The sequence below is a fragment of the Lactuca saligna genome, chromosome 8 (assembly GCF_052625555.1).
Source record: "Lactuca saligna cultivar CGN05327 chromosome 8, ASM5262555v1, whole genome shotgun sequence".
Lineage (NCBI taxonomy): Eukaryota > Viridiplantae > Streptophyta > Magnoliopsida > Asterales > Asteraceae > Lactuca > Lactuca saligna.
This window is the reverse complement of record NC_136424.1, coordinates 82,260,976-82,283,226: the sequence shown is the minus strand read 5'-3', so window position 1 is coordinate 82,283,226 and position 22,251 is coordinate 82,260,976. Positions and strand designations below refer to the sequence as shown.

Below are 22,251 nucleotides of genomic sequence, written 5' to 3'. Positions count from 1 at the left end.
GAGCCTTAACTCGACAAGTAAGGCTAGCATAGTAAAATCCTAATTTCAGGGTTTTGCACACTATTTAAACACATTAACCCCCAAAGGCTGGCCTCATTTACAGCCTCCAAGTCCCAAAACCCTAGCTACATAACCCTAGTGTCTTGTGTGAGCTTATGAGACATTTTTTAGAGAAAACTTGTGCATTTGAAGCTTGTAGAAAAAGAAGAAGCTTGAGGGCTCAAGGAGAAGAGAGTAGATCTAGAAACTTCACTCCATTTGCAGCATTTTTGGGTAAGCAAGTCTCAAACTTCCATAATGATTTCTTAGATGTCTTCATTTAACTTTTATGGAGTTTTTGGTCCAAGGATGTTAGCTTTTGGGAAATTGTAACGCCCGCAGATCCGGGCTAGTCAATTTAGAGGTAATAGGGGTCGAAAATGACTTTTCGACAAAAGATTATTTAGAATAAATAATCTTAACCAAATTGTAGAATATGTCACAAGGTTTCCGTACATATAAAGAACGCCGAAATCCGAGTTATAACGAAGAAGTTATGGCCCGTCGAAGTTTTACGCAAAACCGGCACGGCACCGGGAAGCGTAAATAGTGAATTTATGATAGAGCGAGATTTATCCTTAGCAATCTAAACAAAAGTCTTAGAATATGTTAAACTAAGAGCATCGATAAAAAGAACACCCAAATCTGACTTCGTATGAGGAAGTTATGATTTTTCTAAGATTCGGCTTAGCAGTGCACGGCCCGAAACTCGAATTTTAGTTCGAGCGGTTTTTGGCTTATGTGACCTAAATGAGAGTTCAAGATCTCATTAATAGGAACTCAACGGTAAAAAGACAAATGAAAACGGAGTCAGTATGAAGGAGTTACGAATTCTTCGCGGTCATTTAACAGTCTAAACGCCTCGTACTGTTAAATTTAAGATCGGTCAAGAATTAGCCGACGGAGTCAAAATGAAAGTTGTAGATATTATTTTTACCTACGCGTGGATATAAATAACGTCAAAAACGGAGGTCGTATGTGAAAGTTACGGATTTTAGAAGTCGGAAGTGTGCTGTGCGAAAATGGGTGATGTGGCACAATCTTGGCCATTGCTTTCTCCCCAAGTCTTGCCACTAGATGGTGACATGTGGCACCAAGTTCAGCCATTTTCACCCTATAAATACCACCTCTCCCACCCTCATTTTCTTCACACCTTTCCCATTCTTTCTTCTCTTTACTCTCTCTCTAGAACCTCTCTCTAGCCCCGAAATCCCCCGAAAAGCCTAGGGAACCTCCCTAGCACGAGGCGGAAGCCCCGGAGTGCTCGACGGCTCCGAGAAGAAGAGCTTTTCGACTCGGAAACGCTGCTCCAAGCAAAGTCTGATTTTCTATAAAACCCGCTGTAAGTGAGCTACGCCTACGCTATTTTTAATATAGTTTTTATTTAATTATATTAACGTTATTAAGAACATATAATAAATACTTGGGATATTATTATGGGTTATATAAGTATTTTTTTAACGCATATATAATAGTAATAATAGCTAGACTATTAATTAGTCTCGGCGAATAATAGACTAAAATCTACTGGTGATAATACTAGGTTTTGTCGAAGGAAATTATTTTAAAGTAAACGAAGCGTTGTCCGAGTACCGAGTCACCACCTTCTCAGGTGAGTGCATGGTCCCTTTCATCTTACACATAGATATGAAGTATTTATTATATAATTTACGTGTTGTGAGTGCATGGTCTCTTTCATCTTACACATAGATATGAAGTATTTTAATATAAATTACGTGTTATGTGTGCATATTGTCTGAATACTTGTTGTCTATGCTGGTGAAAGATTTTTATACATGTTTTAAATGATGTAAACTGTATAAAGTATTTTATATCTACAAAATATGTTGGGTAAAACATGGGTAGATGAATGATGATGGATAAAAGCTGAAATAGAGGAACATTACTAGTATAGACCTAGTGCCCTATTGGTATACATTGGCAGCAGTGGACCTAGTACCCTATAGATGAGCACTGGCAGCTGCGCCACAACCCGTAGATGATTTAGATCTACGGTAAACATCCTAGCAGCTGCGCTCTAAGGATAGTATCGGCAGTTGCGCCTAATAGGGAGCCTTATGACCATGACAGTAGTGTTTAAAGGTCAATACCGGCAGAAGCGCCTCATAGAAAATGTCATAATTCTGGCAGCTGAGCCTAAGTGACAATATTAGCAGCTGCGCTTGACCAATGTGTCATTGGCAACAATGGACTTCATGTTGTTTCCTTAGGATGATCCTTAGGAATGAATGAATGAGAAATAGCTGATTCTTAGGGTAGATCCTTAAGAATAAAGAAGATAATGGGGATGGGTAATTGGGTTGATTGTTTGATTGTTTAAACATAATAATTATATTATTGTGGGTTGAAAACCCTATGTACTCACCAGGTTTCCCAACCTGACCCACTCAGTTTATTTATATCACAGGTGTTAATATGAAGTGACATTACACTGAGAGATTTAAAGAGATATAGATCACTAGTGTAAATAATTGTAAGTTCTGTTTATGCTTATGTTTCTGTATTAACGATGACGTCCCAAACGTTTTAAAATGAAATAAATACGTTTCTTCGAAAATGTTTTAATAACATATTTACCATGTTTTTCTGGGAACAAATTCCGCAACATTTTTATAAAATGAAGTACTCTGATTTTTATAAAGCATAAACAAAATCGGTCTTTTCTGGCCGTGAAAATGGGGATGTCAAAGAAATGGACGTCCCAAGTGGGTATACTTCCAGATCTAGGACCTTGAAGGGTTGTCATGGCATAAAGGTGCAAACTTTATGGCCATTGGAGCCCCATGCAAGCTCTAAGATGTCATTTTGGCCTTTTAAGCCCCAAAAGGTCATGCATGGAGAAAAAGGCAGAAACTTTACGTGTTCAAATGGTGTTTAGGTTCTAGATCTCAGTTTGTATGCATTACTCTGAAGTATATATGGATTTTGGATCAAGATCTAGATCTCAAAGAATTATGGTTTGAGCTAAACCCATTAAGGGAGGCTATTAACGGGTAAAGTTGGAAACTTTACCCTTGAAAGGACATTTTCAGTATGTAGATGAAGTATGGAGCCAAGATTTGAAAGATAGGAGCTTAATCTTTTAATATGGCTTATTATAATGAAGAACTCCTCGAGTCCATCGAGGAACTCGACGAGTTGGGTTGAAATGTCCCAATTCTATAAAGCAAAAAACTTGACAAGTTCAAGGATGACTCATCGAATAGAATGGGAAAGTCTCGCTACCATGGATAGTAGGAACTCAACGAGTTGTGAAAGAACTTGACGAGTTGGATTGCGGTTTCAGAGTTTTATCATATATGGAACTCAATGAGGTGATGGGTCAACTCGGGGAGTTGAGTTAACTCGGAACGTTGACTTTGACCAGGTGTTGACTTTGACCAAGGTGTTGACCTTGACTTTGACTTTGACCAAAATTAACCCTTAAGTGGTTATGAGCATGAAAAGGGTAACTAAAGGAAATCTTTGTGTGTGGGAGTTTGAGTGGGGCGGATTTTAGAGCCGAGGACAGTTCAGCTACTTTACGACATTTGAGGTGAGTTACCTTCCGGTAGAAGTGGGTTGAAGGCACCAATATCAGCCCACTAGTAGCTGATTATAGTTGAGATGATTGTCTTTGTGAAAAATTTATGGTATGCCAATATCTGTTATGCTTTATGTGCCAGTATGCTATGATATTATGTGATTGTGGTAGGAGGGGTAGGATAGTCCCCGTATACCGGTTGATAGAGACTAAAAGGGTAGGCTAGTACCCAGATATGTTAGGCATTTACTCGTTGAAAGAGACAAAAGGGATAAGCTAGCACCCATATATGTTAGGCAGTTTCTTTCATAAAAGAGACCGAAAGGGGTAGGCCAGCACCCAGATATGCTAGGCAGTAGGAGAATTATACGTATATGCTAGGATATTATGTGGTAATGGTATGGGTGAAATAGTCCCCGAATACCAATTGAAAGAGACCGAAGGGGTAGGCCAGCACCCATATATGCTTTGCAGTTACTAGTTAAAGAGACTGAAGATGTAGGCCAGCACCCAGATATGCTAGGCGGTTACCGTTTTAAAGAGACCGAAGGGGTAGGCCAGCACCCAGATATGTTAGGCAGTATGTTATTGTATGGTATATGGTATGACGGGGGAACTCACTAAGCTTTATGCTTACGGTTTTCAGTTTTGGTTTCATGTACTTCCTCTTCAAAGGGAAAGGGGTCGGCATAATGGCAGCGCATCACACTACATTTTCTGCACTAGAGTTTTGTGGGATTGCTCTAATGTTATTTATCATGATATGTTCTGACTATTGATACTATGGATTTGATATAAGTTGTTACTATGGTTGTTTCAGACAAATGGTTTTATAATTTTTTTATTAAAAACAAAAATTTTGATCGTAATTTTTGGGATGTTACAAATAGTTTGGGTGAAATTAAAAAAGTTAAAGATTTTTTAAAATCAAGATTTTTTAATTAAGGATTTGGGGAAGTTAGAATTTTTCCTTGGAATCGAGGTTATAAATGTTGATAATGGAATTTGTTTGTCTCAAAGAATGTGATGTTTGAAATGGTTACATGAATTTAGAATGCTTGGGCGCAATAAAAGTAAAACACATCTTGATTCTAATAATGTTATAACAGCATATGGTGTTGACAAATTTGATTCCTTGTTAACAAATATTAATGATTTTCAAAAACTCATTGGAAAATTGATCTATTTAGCTATAACCAGACCTGACATATCCTATATTGTTTAGGTGCATAGTCCATTTATGCATATAGCCCCATAAAATCTCATTTGATGGTTGATCTTAGGTTATTGCGTTTTTAGAAAAATAATCCTAGTAAAGGAATTAGTATTACAAAATCGTATTGTTTTCTATAAAAGGATTTGTTGGTGTTGACTAGGCAAAGTTCCTAGTGTTATGTATGTTTGTCATAGTTTTTGTCATGTTTCTTGATAAAAAATTGATTTCATGGAAAAGCAAGAAACAAGATATTTTTTCTCGTTCATCCAGTGAATCAAAATACAAGGGGATTGGCTCAATTACTTGTGAGATTATTTGGGTCTTAAAGGTTTTACTTGATGTTGGAATAAAAGATCTTACACCTGCTCCAAATTATATATTGTGATAATGATTATGCCATTAAGTTGGTGTTGAATCCATTTTTTCACGAAAAAACAAAGCCCTTTGATGTTGATACTCACTATATGAGGGAAAAGGTCTCAAAGAAGGTAGTTCTTGTTGTTAGAATTGTTTTCGAAGTAAATGTCTCGAATATTTTAACTAAAGGGTTGACTTTTGGTCAACATGATTGTTTATGTAATCAAATGGGGTTGATAGACCCTTTTTTATGAAACAATGATCATTTTCTGTGTGTGTGGGGGTGGGGGTTGAAATATGAGACATTTATCGTTGTCAAACTCCTCATTTTCTATATCCTTTTGTTTATATTTAATTTATTTAAGTATAAAATGCTTTTTCCAAATGTGTCCAATATTTTTTTTGCAAAGGATTGTTGCAGGAGGGTAGAATTTGTCAAGTCTTGAAGATCTTTGGACCGCGGCTCACTTCTTCTAAACTTCAGACAACATGCGGGTCTAACCCGTACTCGGTTGACATATGTAGTATATAATGTCATTTGTGTGGATATGAGCTCATTATCCACTGATTATGTAACATCCGGAATTTCAGGTATTATATTTATTCATTTTATTTTGAGTTTTGTGGAAGAACTCGGCGAGTTGGTGCGTAGACTCGCCGAGTAGAGACGCGATTTCTCATCCGGATTAATGACCCAACTCGACGAGTCGCATTGGTGGACTCGGTGAGTCCGTGCTGTTTAATGAAACCCTAATTTCTCGGGTTTGAGGCCTATTTAAAGGGCCTTATGGCCGTCATTTGTGCTCACCAGCCCCCAGAGCGAAACCCTAGTGCACTTGAGCGTTTGGAGTGAGAGAAGGAGCCATTATCAACCTTGGAGGTGTTGTCTAGCAAGGGAAAGGAAGCTTTAGCCAAGAGGAAGCAAGAGGGTTAACTTCCTGAAGATCTGAGGTCCAGAACATCACATTTGAGGTACCATTTTCAAACCCTTTTCTGTTGAGGTGATGTTCATGTTGATTTAGGGCTTATTGAGCCCTTTTGTGGCTAGATCTAGTGCTCCTTTGGTCCCTTAAGCGAGTTAGGTTCTGGATCTGGACCCTTGGAGGTCCAGAGTGTCCCTTTGTCCAAGCTTTTTATGAATCCATGGAGGTTTTGGTTTGGGATCTTTGTGCTTGAGGTCAAAACATCATTTATGAGTCATTAGGTGTGATATGAGCGCCAAGACATGAACTTTACGTGATAAATAAGCTTGGAAGGACTGGATCTATGAGTTAGTGGAACAGATCTGACCTCAGAAGGTTGTTTGGGGTTGTGCATGGGATGCACTCGCCGAGTCCATTGGAAGACTCAACGAGTTGGTGCGGGTTGTTCAGGGATTTTGAACCAGGGGTTGAGTAACCGAGTTGGGTGAGTGACTCGGTGAGTCGGAAGGGACTCAGAGGAATCGGGTCCCCATAGAGACTCGGCGAGTTGGGTTGACCATTGACCATTGACCACAGTTGACCGGTGTTGACTTGATAGGGTTAGTCAACCTTAGTTGGGAAAGTGTTAATTAGAGATGTATTGTGTTATAGGAGGACTATAGCTCAGGAGATCGAGCACTAGTGATTTCACGGATTTACGAGTTACCGAGATACGCAAGGTGAGTCTTCTCACTATACTTTACCTTGAGTAGGTAAATAGAGTTATGTGATACAGTGTTTTATATATATTGTTTGTTGCATTGCATTCTTCTATGTGATTTATGATGTGCATGCTTCCAGAGTTAGAACCTGAGGGTTCACAGAGTTTGGGTGCACGGACCCACAGAGTTATAGCCTCGAGTGGCTAATATGTGTTATATGTGGTATTTTGGGGAACTCACTAAGCTTTGTGCTTACAGTGTTTTGTGTTATGAGTTTCAGGTACTAGTGAGGATCGCGGGAAGGCGCCGGCTTGATCAGTACACACACGGGATTTTTATGATATGAGATCTTGGGATATTTTTATATGTTATAAATTGATTTTCAAACAATGATGTTTTTATGATTTAAAAATGAATTATGTTTTATAAATGCGAAAAATTGTTTTGGAAATTTACGGTCTAACAAGTTGGTATCAGAGCCTTGGTTTGAGGGATTCGGGTACACCTTTGGGAGTATTTGGACTCAAACTGAGGATTTGGAAAATATTTTCAAAAGAGAACCAAGTTTTCTAAAAGAAGTAAAAAAGATTTTTAGAAAAACTCAGAGCAGAGACGTGTGTACGATCAGTCAGCGCCCGAACGGTGATTTCCCAAAATACCCTTATGTTATATGATTATGAGATTGATATGATGTATTCTCTTGCTAGAGAGGGCTAGGTATTCCTATTAGGACTAGGGTGGCCTAATTGTGATGCCTTAGCCTAGGGAGAGGTGAGCTGCTATGAGATGCTTGAGAGTGAGTACGTAGCAGCGAGGAGCTTATGAGAGATCTGTTAGAGAGTGGATTATGCATAGTTGAGTACTTGGGATTTGGGATCCGAAAAGGAGGACTTGGGGTGTATACTGATACGATGCGGACAGTAGTATTGGGCCCGTACTACTGAAAACACTGGGTGGCGTACAGTCCAAGTAAGAATATTTGGGATGCCAAGGATCAAGGAGGGATGAGTTATCGAGTGCGAGTATACTCGAGTGAATTTATAATATATCGTATGTTGTATTTCAGAGGTAGATCATGGTGAGGACACGTCTTATGCTAGAGAGCAGTGGGGCTAGTGATGAGGAGATCCGCCGGATCATCCATGAGGAGGTGGCTGCGGCCATCAGGGCAGAGATACTAGAGATGTTTGGGTCTATTAAGACCACGTTGATTGAGACTTTTGACGAGCGTTATACTGCTCTTTCTGAGGCTGCTGTTGCAGCGGCCAGCGCAGCTGTTGCTGCTGCGAGGCCACAGGGTGGTGATGCGTTGCTGTTCCGAGAGTTCAGCAACACGAAGCCACCAGAGTTTGATGGGACGCAGGATCTGATTGCAGCGATGAGATGGGTCTCTGACATTGAGGTTTGTTTCTACACATGCTCGTGCCCGGAGCACTTGAGGGTTCGATTTGCGCTAAACCAGCTTTGCCTGGGGGCGAAGGACTGGTGGAAGTTCATGACAACACACTATTCTCCATTACAGCTTGCTGCGGTGACCTGGGAGAGGTTCACCACCATGTTTCGTGATGAGTACGTTCCTCCGGTGGAACGGGATCGGTTGGCACAGGAGTTTTTGACCCTCAAGCAGGGTACAGAGTCCATTACGGTTTTCACCAGGATGTTTCATGAGAGGGCGATGTTCTGCCCTGAGCACGTGTCATCTGAGCAGGCACGTATGAGCCGTTATTTGAGTATTTTGCGGAGGGATATTCAGGAGTTTGTGGCGAACTCCTCATACCGGACATTTGCTGAGCTTCAGGAAAATGCACGGAAGAGGGAGATCGAGCTAGAGACTCAGGCGAGGGAGGAGGTGGAGTCTCAGGGGAGGGATCGGCGACCGGCACAGTCTCAGCCGGCAGCCAAGTGGGCCAAGCCCGCTGATCCCAAAGCAGGGAGCCAGAAGGGACGCACTTGTGGGAAGTGCGGCAAGGGTCATGATGGGGTTTGTAGAACGGGATCTTGCTATAAGTGTAGCAAGGAGGGGCATATGGTCAAGGACTGCCAGAAGGGGTTTGCAGTATGCTTTCACTGCAACCAGACCGGATACCGGAAGGCAGAGTGTCCGCTATTACGAGGGACTACCCAAGGAGCACCACAGGGATCTGCCCCTGCTGCTGTCAGAGCTACTGAGAGCCGGCTAGTGAAGGTCGAGGTACCTAAGGCGCGAGGGAGAGCCTTCCAGTTAACTGCGGAGGAGGTCCGTGCAGCGCCCGATGTCGTAGCTGGTATGTACTCTTTCATGTAATTGTTTAATGTTTAAAATTTTATGCTTATATTATGATATGCATAGGTACTTTCCTTGTAAATTCTGTACCTGCTTTGGTGTTATTTGACTCGGGTGCGAGTCGATCTTTTGTATCATTGGCTTTCAGTCGGCACATCAGCGTTAGTCGAGAGGCGTTGAGTTGACCTCTGAGAGTTTCCATCGCCGACGAGAGAGCAGTATATGCCACGGAGGTGATTCGAGGATGTGTACTTGAGATTTTCGGTGTAGAGTTTCCTATTGATTTGGTTCCGATTGAGATGGGGGACGTCTGTGTCATCATAGGCATGGATTGGTTGAGCAAATTTGGAGCAGTTATCGACTGTGAGCGACAGCTGGTGACTATACGGGACCCAAGTGGGGGAGTTCTTACTATGTACGGAGAGGGTACCCATCCTGATTCAGCGTTTTGTTTGGCTGCTAGAGCGAGGCAAAGTCTACAACAGGGTTGTAGTGGTTTTGTAGCGTATGTGTTGGATACGAGGGTTGGTGCCGGGAGACCGAGTGCGGTTGAGGAGGTCCCGATAGTGTGTGAATTCCCGGATGTTTTCCCTGAGGAGTTACCGGGTGTGCCTCCTGAGAGGCAGGTGGAGTTTCGAATTGATTTGATTCCGGGGGTAGCGTGTATCACCAAGGTGCCCTATCTCCTTGCACCTCCAGAGATGCAGGAGTTATCCTCGCAACTTCAGGAGCTGCTGGGGAAGGGGTTTATACGGCCGAGCAGCTCGCCGTGGGGAGCACCGATCCTGTTCATGACGAAAAAGGATGGTTCACACCGAATGTGCATAGATTATCGGGAGATGAATAAGTTAACGGTCAAGAACCGTTATCCTTTGCGAGGATCGATGATTTGTTCGATCAGCTGTAGGGAGCATATTGGTTTTCCAAGATTGATATGAGATCTGGATATCATCAGATGAGGGTGCGCGAGGAGGATATTCAGAAGACTGCGTTCAGGACTCGTTATAGGCATTACGAGTTCGTGGTGATGCCATTCGGGTTCACTAATGCGCCTGCAGCATTCATGGATCTCATGAACAGGGTATGCAGACCGATGTTGGATCGTTCAGTGATTGTGTTCATTGACGATATTTTGGTGTATTCAAAGTCCCGGGAGCAGCATGAGGAGCATTTTGCAGGAGATCCTCAGCGTGCTGAGATCGGAGAGGCTTTACGCCAAATTCTCCAAGTGCGATTTTTGGTTACGAGAGGTGCAGTTCCTTGGTCACCTTGTTAACCAAGAGGGGATTTTGGTCGATCCGGCCAAGATCGAGGCGGTAATGAGTTGGGAGGTGCCGAAATCTCCTTCTGAGATCAGGAGTTTCTTAGGGTTGGCCAGTTATTATCGGAGGTTCATCAGGGATTTCTCCAAGATTGTTGTTCCTCTCACCAGATTGACCCAGAAGGGTGTGGTGTTCAGCTGGGGCCCAGAGCAGCAGGACTCATTTGAAACTCTTCGCCAGAGATTATGCGAACCCCGGTGTTTACTGTTCCAGAGGGGTTGGAGGACTTCATGGTGTATTGTGACGCATCGATATCTGGGTTGGGCGCAGCGTTGATGCAGAGGGGGCATGTGATCGCATACGCATCGAGGCAGCTGAAGCCCCATGAGGCAAGATATCCCACCCACGATCTAGAGTTGGGGGCTGTGGTGTTTGCCCTCAAGATTTGGTGTCATTACCTGTATGGGGTTCGGTGTACAATATCCACGGATCACAAGAGTTTGAAGTATTTGATGGACCAGCAGAATCTGAACATGCGTCAGAGGAGATGGTTGGACGTGGTAAAGGATTATGATTGCGAGATCCTGTACCACCCGGGCAAGGCTAATGTGTTGGCCGACGCCCTGAGTCGTAGAGCAGAGAGCGCCCCGATTTGGGATATTTGTATCAGATTGACAGTGATGACTCCGGTATTGGACACCATCAGAGGGGCTCAGGCTGAGGCAGTGAGACCAGAGAACCGCAAGAGAGAGCGAGTTATCAGGCAGGTGACGGAGTTTGTGACCGATAGCAGAGGGCTTATGACATTCCAGGGTCGGATTTGGGTACCGTTTGTTGGAGGAACGCGTACCATCTTGATGGAGGAGGCACATACATCGAGATTCTCGATCCATCCTGGAGCCACTAAGATGTTCCTAGATTTTAAAAAGGAGTATTGGTGGCCCTGTATGAAGAGAGATGTAGCATGGTTCATTGAGAGGTGCTTAACCAGTCGCAAGGTTAAGGCTGAGCACCAACATCCGCATGGCAAGTTGCAGCCATTGGAGGTTCCCGAGTGGAAGTGGGAACAGATCACCATGGATTTTATCACCAAGTTGCCGAGGACTGCTAGGGGTGTCGATGTAATTTGGGTGATTGTGGACAGGTTGACGAAGAGCGCCCACTTCCTTGCCATCAGTGAGAGCTCTTCTGCTGAGAGGTTGGCAGAATTATACGTGAGAGAGGTGGTATCGCGACATGGGGTGCCAATCTCGATTGTTTCAGATCGAGATGTGCGTTTCACTTCCAGATTTTGGAAGAAATTCCATGAGGATTTGGGTACGAGGTTCCATTTTAGTACCGCATACCACCCGCAAACTGACGGGCAGAGTGAGCAGACGATTCAGACGCTTGAGGACATGCTTCGAGCATGTGTGCTAGATTTCGACGGAAGCTGGGACACGTATTTGCCCTTAGCGGAGTTTTCCTACAACAACAGCCATCATTCGAGCATTGGTATGCCGCCCTTTGAGATGTTGTATGGAAGGAGGTGTTGGATCCCCATTTGCTGGAGAGAAGTAGGGCAGCGTGTGATGGGAAGTACAGAAATTGTGCTGCAGACGACAGAGCAGATACAGCGGATCAAACAGAGATTGTTGACCGCTCAGAGCCGCTAGAAGAGTTATGCGGATAGGCGACGATCCGAGCTTGAGTTCCAGGTCGATGACTATGTTCTCCTGAATGTATCTCCTTGGAAAGGAGTGATTCGATTCAGGAAGAGGGGCAAGCTAGGGCCTCAGTATATCGGGTCGTTCAGAGTAATCACGAGGGTGGGCAAGGTAGCGTATTGCTTGGAGCTATCTGCGGAATTGGAGCGGATTCATAATACCTTCCATGTGTCTCAGTTGAGGAAGTGTGTAGCCGACGATTCGGCGGTAGTGCCGTTAGAGGACATTCAGGTGGATGCGAGCCTGAACTACGTGGAGAGACCAGTTGCGATTGTGGATCAAAAGATCAAGGTTCTGAGGAACAAGGAGCTGCCCCTGGTACAGGTTCAGTGGCAACATCGGAAAGGATCCGAGTTGAACTGGGAGCCAGAACGTGAGATGCGGGATCAGCATCCGGAGCTATTTCAGGGATGAGACTTCGAGGGTGAAGTCAGATTCAAGTGGGGGAGAATTGTAACATCCGTAATTTCAGGTATTATATTTATTCATTTTATTTTGAGTTTTGTGGAAGAACTCGGCGAGTTGGTGCGTAGACTCGCCGACTAGTGACGCGATTTCTCATCCGGATTAATGACCAGACTCGACGAGTCGCATTGGTGGACTCGGCGAGTCCGTGCTGTTTAATGAAACCCTAATTTCTCGGGTTTGAGGCCTATTTAAAGGGCCTTATGGCCGTCATTTGTGCTCACCAGCCCCCAGAGCGAAACCCTAGTGCACTTGAGCGTTTAGAGTGAGAGAAGGAGCCATTATCAATCTTGGAGGTATTGTCTAGAAAGGGAAAGGAAGCTTTGACCAAGAGGAAGCAAGATGGTTAACTTCCTGAAGATCTGAGGTCCAGAACATCACATTTGAGGTACCATTTTCGAACCCTTTTCTGTGGAGGTGATGTTCATGTTGATTTAGGGCTTATTGAGCCCTTTTGTGGCTAGATCTAGTGCTCCTTTGGTCCCTTAAGCGAGTTAGGTTCTAGATCTGGACCCTTGGAGGTCCAGAGTGTCCCTTTGTCCAAGATTTTTATGAATCCATGGAGGTTTTGGTTTGGGATCTTTGTGCTTGACGTCAAAACACCATTTATGAGTCATTAGGTGTGATATGAGCGCCAAGACATGAACTTTACGTGATAAATAAGCTTGGAAGGACTGGATCTATGAGTTAGTGGAACAGATCTGACCTCAGAAGGTCGTTTGGGGTTGTGCATGGGATGCACTCGCCGAGTCCATTGGCAGACTCGACGAGTTAGTACGGGTTGTTCAGGGATTTCGAACCAGGGGTTGAGTAACCGAGTTGGGTGAGTGACTCAGTGAGTCGGAAGGGACTCAGAGGAATCGGGTCCCCATAGAGACTCGGCGAGTTGGGTTGACCATTGACCATTGACTATAGTTGACCGTTGTTGACTTGATAGGGTTAGTCAACCTTAGTTGGCAAAGTGTTAATTAGAGATGTATTGTGTTATAGGAGGACTATAGCTCGGGAGATCGAGCACTAGTGATTTCAGGGATTTACGAGTTACGGAGATACGCGAGGTGAGTCTTCTCACTATACTTTACCTTGAGTAGGTAAATAGAGTTATGTGATATAGTGTTTTATATATATTGTTTGTTGCATTGCATTCTTCTATCTGATTTATGATGTGCATGCTTCCAGAGTTAGGACCTGAGGGTTCACAAAGTTTGGGTGCACGGACCCACAGAGTTATAGCCTCAAGTGGCTAATATGTGTTATATGTGGTATTTTGGGGAACTCACTAAGCTTTGTGCTTACAGTGTTTTGTGTTATGTGTTTCAGGTACTAGTGAGGATCGCGAGAAGGTGTCGGCTTGATCAGTAAACACACGTGATTTTTATGATATGAGATCTTGGGATATTTTTATATGTTATAAATTGAGTTTCAAACAATGATGTTTTTATGATTTAAAAATGAATTATGTTTTATAAATGCGAAAAATTGTTTTGGAAATTTACGGTGTTACAGATTACTCACATACACACATACACACACACACTCTCTATCTCTCTCTCTCTCTCTCCCTTTCTCTCTCTCTCTCTCTCTCTCTCTCTCTCTCTCCTTCTCTTCGTGTTCTCGCCAATATAGGTTAGAGTGTTGTAGTGAGGATTGTTGTAATGAGTGACAAAGTGTTGTTGTGAGTTTTCGGCTATAAGTTCCTTTAAAACCAATTGATTATTACTTGCAATAAAAGAATTGTTGATGTTGTCATATTTTAGTGTTTTGTTCATATATATATATATATATATATATATATATATATATATATATATATATATATATATATATAGAGAGAGAGAGAGAGAGAGAGAGTGAGAGAGAGAGAAAAAAAAGAAAGAGAATAAAGAGAAGAAGAAAGATCAATTCAGATTAAAAAATGTTGAGAATGAGAGAATGAATTTGGGCCACATATTTCATCATCTGTCGCTTAAGAGCTTCAGCGTACCATACTGGCACGACAAAAGATGTAATACTCATAAGTGAATATAAAATTAAGTATATTCATATATGAATATTGTGTGGTGCATTCACTTATGACTATTCATATATTGTCTATTCATAAGCGATTATTCATATATGATTATGGTGGTGGGTGGCAAAGGTGGTGGTGGTGGAGTTGGCGGTGATAAAAGTGAAATCAGGTTATATCCAAGCAAGGTCATTATGTAATGGTATGATATATGTATAAGTTAATTATAACACAAAATAATTTTGAATATTTAATATGAAAGAATTTTTTATAAGTTTCATCATGATGTATTACATTACATGATGAATGAAATGACGGAAAGAAAAGGAGTGTCATGTAAGCATAAACATGTATGAAAAGACTATATTATGTGTCGCCTGGGTGCATCTAAAGTTATGAGTTTCAATAAAATGGGAATAAAAAGACATTAAGTAGTTTTCGACAATGGTGAAACCTTGGACTAGATGATGCTATGATGAGTTGATATATTCTTCCCATTCTAGTTACCGATCATGGTACCACAATATTGTATGAGATGCTAACAGTAAAATGCCTGCCTTGGCTAGTCATAAGATGTGTTTATATTTGAGGTGGTGGAGGTGGTGGTCGGGGAACATGGCTGGGAGGATTCACAAAATGTTGAGAGAAAGGGGATGATGAGCTATAGGTGGAATTGGTTGTTGGGCTAGAGGTGTGGATCGATGTTGGGCTTTGGGGCAGGCTTGGATGGGGGTTTATAGTGGGGTTTTCTGAGCACAATTTGCATGGGGAGGATTTTTCGGTATCTGTTGTTTGTATGGGAGTGATAAGGGAGCTAGGTTTAGACATGAATGTATGTGAATGGTCAAGTAATGTGCTAATTTCAAGATTGGTGAGAGAGCTAGGCTTTGTATTATCTATAAATTGGAAGACATTTTCATCTGCATGTCGGGAAACATATACCCACGATGTGATATGATCAAGGCACCGGTAGCCTTTATACATAGGACTATATCCAATGAAAACACATGGTATAATACGTAGTTCAAGTTTATTTTCCGAGTAGTCATGTAATTAAGGAAAGACCCGAGACCCAAATGCCCTAAATGTTGAGTAATTTGGCTGTGTGGAATGCACTATCTCAAATGGAGATTTCCCATCAAGAACTTTAGAGGGTAGTCTGTTAATTATGTAGACGGTCGATGAAAAGGCATCAATCCAATTAGTGGAGGGCAGGTAGGCATTAGACATCATTGCCAAACCCGTTTCGACTATGTGACAATGTTTTCTTTCAGCTCGTCCATTTTGTTATGGGAACGAGGACCGATGTAGGGGTGCCATTTTCTTCAAAAATTTGACTTGAATCGGTTATTAAAAAATTCAGTACCCCTATCACTTAGAAATTTTTTGAATTTCCTAGAAATTTGGGTTTGTACCATTTGTATGAAATCCACTAATACACGTGAAAATTCAGTTTTTGCCTTTAGTGGGTACAACCAAGAAAAGCGAGAATGGTCATCAATGAATATGACATAATATATATAGTTGTCATTTGTAGCAACATGAGAGGGTCCCCCATAGATCACAATGAACAAGATATAATACATTTAAGGCACAAGTTTTATTTATGTCAAATGGTAAATGTTAACTTTTAGCAAGTTGACGCGGGGAACATAAGCCCAGTTTAGGTAAAAGTGAATTCACGACAAGATAACCAAGTTTTTGTAAAGAGGTAATAATATCAAAATTAGCATGACCCAAACGAGAATGTCATACTTCAAAAGATGCTTTGGGGCTTAAATGAGACACAAATGCTTGATGACTTGGGTTGAGGAAATAAAGATCGTTCTCACATCTTCCTCTGGCTAGGACCTGTTTGGTGTGACGATCCTAAATGGTAAAGGAAGGATAAGAGACTAATACATCTACCAAGTTATCTTTAGTGACTTTACTAATAGATAAAAGGTTGTGAGTGAGATTTGGTACAACCAAGATGTCATTCAAACATATATGGTTATTGAGGATTGAGTGCTCTTTGTGAGTGACATGGAGGGACTTACCATTAACAAATGAAACAAATTCGTTACCTATGGTAAAGGAAGCCTCGGAGACCGATTGAGTCGTGGAAGTCATGTGATACGTTGCACCTGAGTTAATGAACCAATCGGGGATTGGAGACGTGTCATGTCATTGAGATAAGAAAGCAGAGGCTAATTCATTATCCTTCACATCGATTCCAGGAGAAAACTTCTTTAGATAGGGACACACATTAGCATAGTGCCCATTGGTGCGGTACAGTTGGCAGTGGGGACTGTGTCTACCACCCCGATTGCCACGACCACCTCGAGACATACCATTATTACCACCATGATAAGGTCCACGACCCCCACGATTTCCAGAAGCAGTCACAGGTGGTCCGGAATTAGCATTGAAGGCGACTGTTGTGTGGCGGAGTGATGAAGGGCTCTGATGAATAACTCGTGGTTTTCATCCCAAGCGAGTAAGTCGGTGAAAGACGGGGCAGGCCTGGTTGAACGAATGGTAGTGTAAAATGTATTAAAGACTTGTCCAAGGTCGCATAAGAACCAATGCAATTGATCATCTTCATCAACAGGAAACTTTATCGCAGCCAACTAATCACACAGAGCTTTGAAGGCACGACCGAATTCTACAACAGATTTGGTTCCCTTCTGAATCAAATGAAGCTAGTCAGGGAGGTTATGAAACCTTTCAATTGATGAGTTACCATAAGCTTTTTTTATGGCAACCCATATTTGTCTAGCGGTAGTCATACTTACGATAACGGTGATAGCTTCTTCCGATAAAGAAGCTTGCAGATTGATGATGCTTCGCTGATTGACACTGACCCAGGACGTGAATTCAGGGTTCACGGCTACTTTGTTTTCAATAGTGATGGTGCTGGGTGGGCACGGGAGGGATCCATCGACTCGCGAGATCAAGTTTTGATAGGTTAAGATAGGGTTCATCTGATTCTTCTACAACAAGTAATTTGTGGAATTGAGTTTAACTGTTATCATGTGCAACAAATTATTCAACGGGATTAAAGCATCAGAGATGTTGTCACGACCACCTCGAGACCCACCATTGTTACCACCATGATAAGGTCCACGACCCCCAAGATTTCCAGAACCAATCTCTGGTGGTCCAAAATTAGCATTGAAGGCGACTGGGGGTGTGGTGGAGTGATGAAGGGCCTGGTGAATAACTCATGGCTTTCAACCCAAGCAAGTAAGTCAGCGAAGGATGGGGCAGGCCTGGTTGAACGAATAGTAGTGGAAAAGGTCTCAAAGACGTGTCCGAGGCCGCATAAGAACTAGTGCAATTGATCATCTTCATCAATGGGAAACTTTATCGCAACCAATTGATCACACAGGGATATAAAGGCACGACCGAATTTTACAACAGATTTGGTTCCCTTCTGAATCAAATGAAGCTAGTCAGGGAGTTTATGAACCTTTTCAATTGATGAGTTACCATAAGCTATTTCGAGGGCAACCATATTTGTCTAGCGGTAGTCATACCCACGATAATTGTGATAGCTTCTTTCGATAAAGAAGCTTGTAGAATGATGATGCTTCACTGATCGGCACTGACCCAAGACGTGAATTCAGGGTTCACGACTACTTTGTTTTCAATAGTGATGGTGTTGGGTGGGCACGGGAGGGATCCATCGACTTGCGAGATCAAGTTTTGATAGGTTAAGATAGGGTTCATCTGATTCTTCTACAACAAGTAATTTGTGGAATTTAGTTTAACTGTTATCATGTGCAGCAAATTATTCAACGGGATTGAAGCATCAGAGGTGTTGGCATGACCACCTCGAGACCCACCATTGTTTCACCATGATAAGGTCCACGATCCCCATGATTTCCAGAAGCAGTCACCGATGGTCCAGAATTATTGAACCGGTTCAACTGGTTTAACCGGTTTTTTTCTAAAAACCGGCCGGTTCAATCCGGTTTAGAAATCAATGTAAAACAAGTGATAATTGAACCGCTTCCTCCCCCGGTTCGACAGGGCCGATCCAAATGTATATGAGGCCCGGGGCGAAAAAAAAAAAAAAAAAAAAAAAAAAAAAAAAAAAAAAAAAAACCTTAAAGATAAATATAATAAAGATTCAAAAAATGTCATTTATTATTGACTATAAACACATTCAATTAACAATACGAAGCAAACCAAATTGTTTATCTTTTAAGTTAGTTTGCATTTGAACCAACTTTAGGTCCTAAAAATCATTTTGGTAATAATTTTTTTTATATATATACATTATATAGCCTATAAATTTTGGGCCACTAGGAGTCATGGTCCCTGAGCGGTCGCCCAGGTTGCCTACCATCTGGACCGGCCCTGCGGTTCGACCGATCAGGTTGCCCACCATTTGGACCGGTCCTGCGGTTCGACCGGCCGGTTCAAACCGGTTTTTAAAAGATTTTCTTCTTCAACAAGAGTAGTTTTGTAAAAATTATTGAATTACAGTTTTCCAGTTATTTTTAATAGTTTGTTAATTTATTAAAGTTCGTTTTCAAAACGAAACGAGATTCGTTCCGGGTTGAACGTTGGTGTGAAAAGTCAACAAGATGATATTCCATTTATGACTTTATTATGTGCTTGAGTAAACCAGGAACCCTATCCAAGCCACGATGAAACAAGCATTTCTGATCTTGATTTCATTGTTGTTCTTGTTGTTGAGTAGTAGCAATCGGTTTGTGTTGCTAGCAGTAAAGCCAGAGTTCCATCATGATCAGTGCAAAGCTTGGCTTGTCCAATCCATTCCCACGGACATGCCTCAGCTCTCTCTCGTTCCCGGCGTTCTCTCCACCGGTAAGTCGTCTAGCATGCCTTGTTTTCATCAGGTATATTCGTTGATTACGCACGTATCAATTCGATTTCACTTCTGATTTTGAAATCGGAAAATTAGCATTTCTGGTATCAAATTTGAAATACGGATTGTTCTACTGGTATGTAATCGTCAGATTGTTCGTAATAATTGTCATTCGAAATCTGTAACTATCGCATCGCTTTACCACTGAGAATCCGTTATGTTTCCTCATATTCGTCATTTATCCTCTCACCAGTAAATTCAATTTGTTTAACTTAGCACATTTATGATTTAATGCATATGATCAGCCGACGTGTTTAGATGGTTAGCTGGAAACTCTTCCGACAAATTGGACATAATGGCACAGTACTGGCAACTAATCGCACAACCTGATGATCCTCGTTCTGGAGATTATGGATACTCAGCAGAAAGCATGAAGAATTTTGGTTCTGGTGATGGCTCAAGTGTATATAAATCCATTGAAGACGCTGCTGATCGTGATGTCAATGTTCGGTATACGCTAGAGATTTTATTCCTTAATTCAACATTAAATCGGTTATGTCTATAATTTCTTCTACTTTTTTACAGGCTTTTGCAGCATTCAGGAGTATATCCTGATTACACTCAAGAACCCTCAGCGCTTGCTTTAGGGAGGCCAAATGTAAAGAATGTAACCTTATTGATTAAGGATTGGTTTGAATCAGGTGTGCTCCATGCTAAAGTTTGGATATCAGATTCTCGAGATGTTTATATTGGATCTGCTAACAATGACTGGAAATCTCTCACTCAGGTAACTTCTAATAAGCCACGAATTTGTTGTGATATTTTTAAAATAAGTTATTGGGTTGTATTTATGTTTGATTTCTATAGGTGAAGGAAGTTGGAATCTATCTTGTTAACTGTCCAGATATAGCCAAAAAGGTTGAAATCTTCTATAATAACTTATGGAAACTCGGATCTTTGAATTCTTCTGATTACACACGAAAGATATGGGATCAACAATGGCAGATCAGTAGAACAGTACCTTGTTGGTCACATTTCATACCATCTAAACAAAGATGCAGGTATGTCAATAATTTGTTTATCTTTTTACAAAATTTTCATTACAAGTAAATCAACAACATCTCTGCAGATCTCCTCTTCCTCCTTATGTTGAAGTTCCACACACATCTGGCTATCCACTACTAACAGACCCTTCAACTTTCAAAACATCAATTCAAACCCCTGGATGCAATTATTCAAATTCAAAACCTCAATCAAGCTATCTCTCTTTTGCTCCACCAGAGGTTCAAAATCTTTTGGAATCTCATGATTCCATATTTGTAGTTTCTTTGATGCTTTTATTTATTCGTTCATATGAATGACCTGATTTTTGAACTGCAGCTCTCATTTGGGAAGTACCAGGCAGATGAACAGGCATGGATTGAAACAATTAAGTCAGTAAAAGATGGTGAAACTGTGCGAATCAGTACCATGGATTGGCTTGGTCAATCTGAATACTCAAAACAAACAGTTTACTGGTCATCATTATCCACAGCAATATCAGAGGTTCCATTTCTTTGTATTACAACATTGTATTTTCAGTTATTTTCTTATTAAGGCATCCCCTATTAACTATGTTGACAAACACAGGTCATCTTCTCAAAGCATGCAAAAGTGAAGATACTAGTAGCATACTGGTCGCATTTTATAGCAAACACAGATCAATATTTGAAGTCTCTTCTTTATTCAAATAATTTATGCTCTTCTTCACCAGACAACAAATGTGCTGGGAAAATCGAGATAAAATACTATATGGTCCCTGGTTATAATTCAACTGGGGCTGCTGTTATTAATGGGACAAGTACAGGAAATAAGTATCCTGGGTTTGGTAGGGTTAACCATGGTAAATATGCGGTTAGTGACACGCGTGCACATATAGGGACAAGTAACTTGATGTGGGATTATTTTTATGCGACAGTTGGGGTAAGTTTTGGGACGTATAATCCGGGAATTGTGGGGCAGCTTCAGAAGATATTTGATGCTGACTGGGATTCTCCTTATGCTGTACCTGTTCAACCGTTGCAGGATGGGCATGCTTTTTCAAGCTGAGGGGATTTCGTTTTTGCTTAGAATAAAGTTAGATTATGGCATTGTCAATTGTGTATTTGGTAGGTGAATGTTCTTGTTTGGACTTTTGCTTTTTCTTTTTTATTGTTTGTATCACTCAACAAAAAGAAATTCAGCATCTAACGAAAAAAACTACACGTCATTTACTTGTATTCGATATAGTATATACCAATACACATCAGTTTTGAATTTCTAATATAAAATTATAATTTATTAATGCATAAGAGATAAAGAGTTCAATCACCTCTACAAATGGGATAACAAAATCATAATTAAATAGAAGGGTAATGGAAAGACGGTCATGAGGGCAAATCAAAGAATTATTTGACGTATAGAAGAGATTACTTAATCAATGTGGTAATTATACAAATTATATAAAAAGCCAACATTTTATTCTCTTTAATTTGGTAAAGGTATGAATATCAGTCTAATATAAATGTACATAAAGTCATATTATCGTACATGAACAAAAAATGGTAAATTTTAAAAATATAAAGTAGCATTAGCAGAGCTCAAAAATAATTCCGTTGCCGGGACTTGAACCCGGGTCTCTCGGGTGAGAGCCGAGTATCCTAACCAACTAGACTACAACGGATTTGTGTTTTGCTATTAGCAGTTATAAATATCTATTAAATTATGATGTATGAACCATGTATCTAGTTATCGCCCCTGTGTCTCGAAATAAATTTTACGTTGGCACATGACTGCATGTCTATCCTTCTTTTTTTTTTCTATACATCTTATGATGCTACTACCACTACGAATGTTTTACGTGACAATAAAATTGTGATTATTTTTAGACGTTCTATATTTTTACATTATTACAAATACATGTTATC

At 41.2% G+C, this 22,251-nt stretch overlaps 1 protein-coding gene and 1 non-coding gene across 2 annotated transcripts; one reads left to right on the top strand and one right to left on the bottom strand.

Annotated features, from left to right (window-relative positions):
* The first annotated feature begins 19,029 nt into the window (after window positions 1-19,029).
* LOC145012698 (uncharacterized) lies at window positions 19,030-21,554 on the top strand. The gene is made up of 7 exons (XM_078971493.1): window positions 19,030-19,305; window positions 19,612-19,816; window positions 19,892-20,093; window positions 20,174-20,367; window positions 20,436-20,589; window positions 20,687-20,851; window positions 20,936-21,554. Exons 1-7 carry the CDS (start codon window positions 19,125-19,127, stop codon window positions 21,392-21,394), a joined length of 1,560 nt encoding a protein of 519 aa, XP_078827619.1. The 5' UTR covers window positions 19,030-19,124; the 3' UTR covers window positions 21,395-21,554.
* Window positions 21,555-21,934: 380 nt separating this feature from the next.
* Window positions 21,935-22,007, bottom strand: TRNAE-CUC (transfer RNA glutamic acid (anticodon CUC)). The gene has a single exon. It is a non-coding gene; the product is annotated as a tRNA-Glu (tRNA).
* Between the last annotated feature and the right edge of the window lie 244 nt (window positions 22,008-22,251).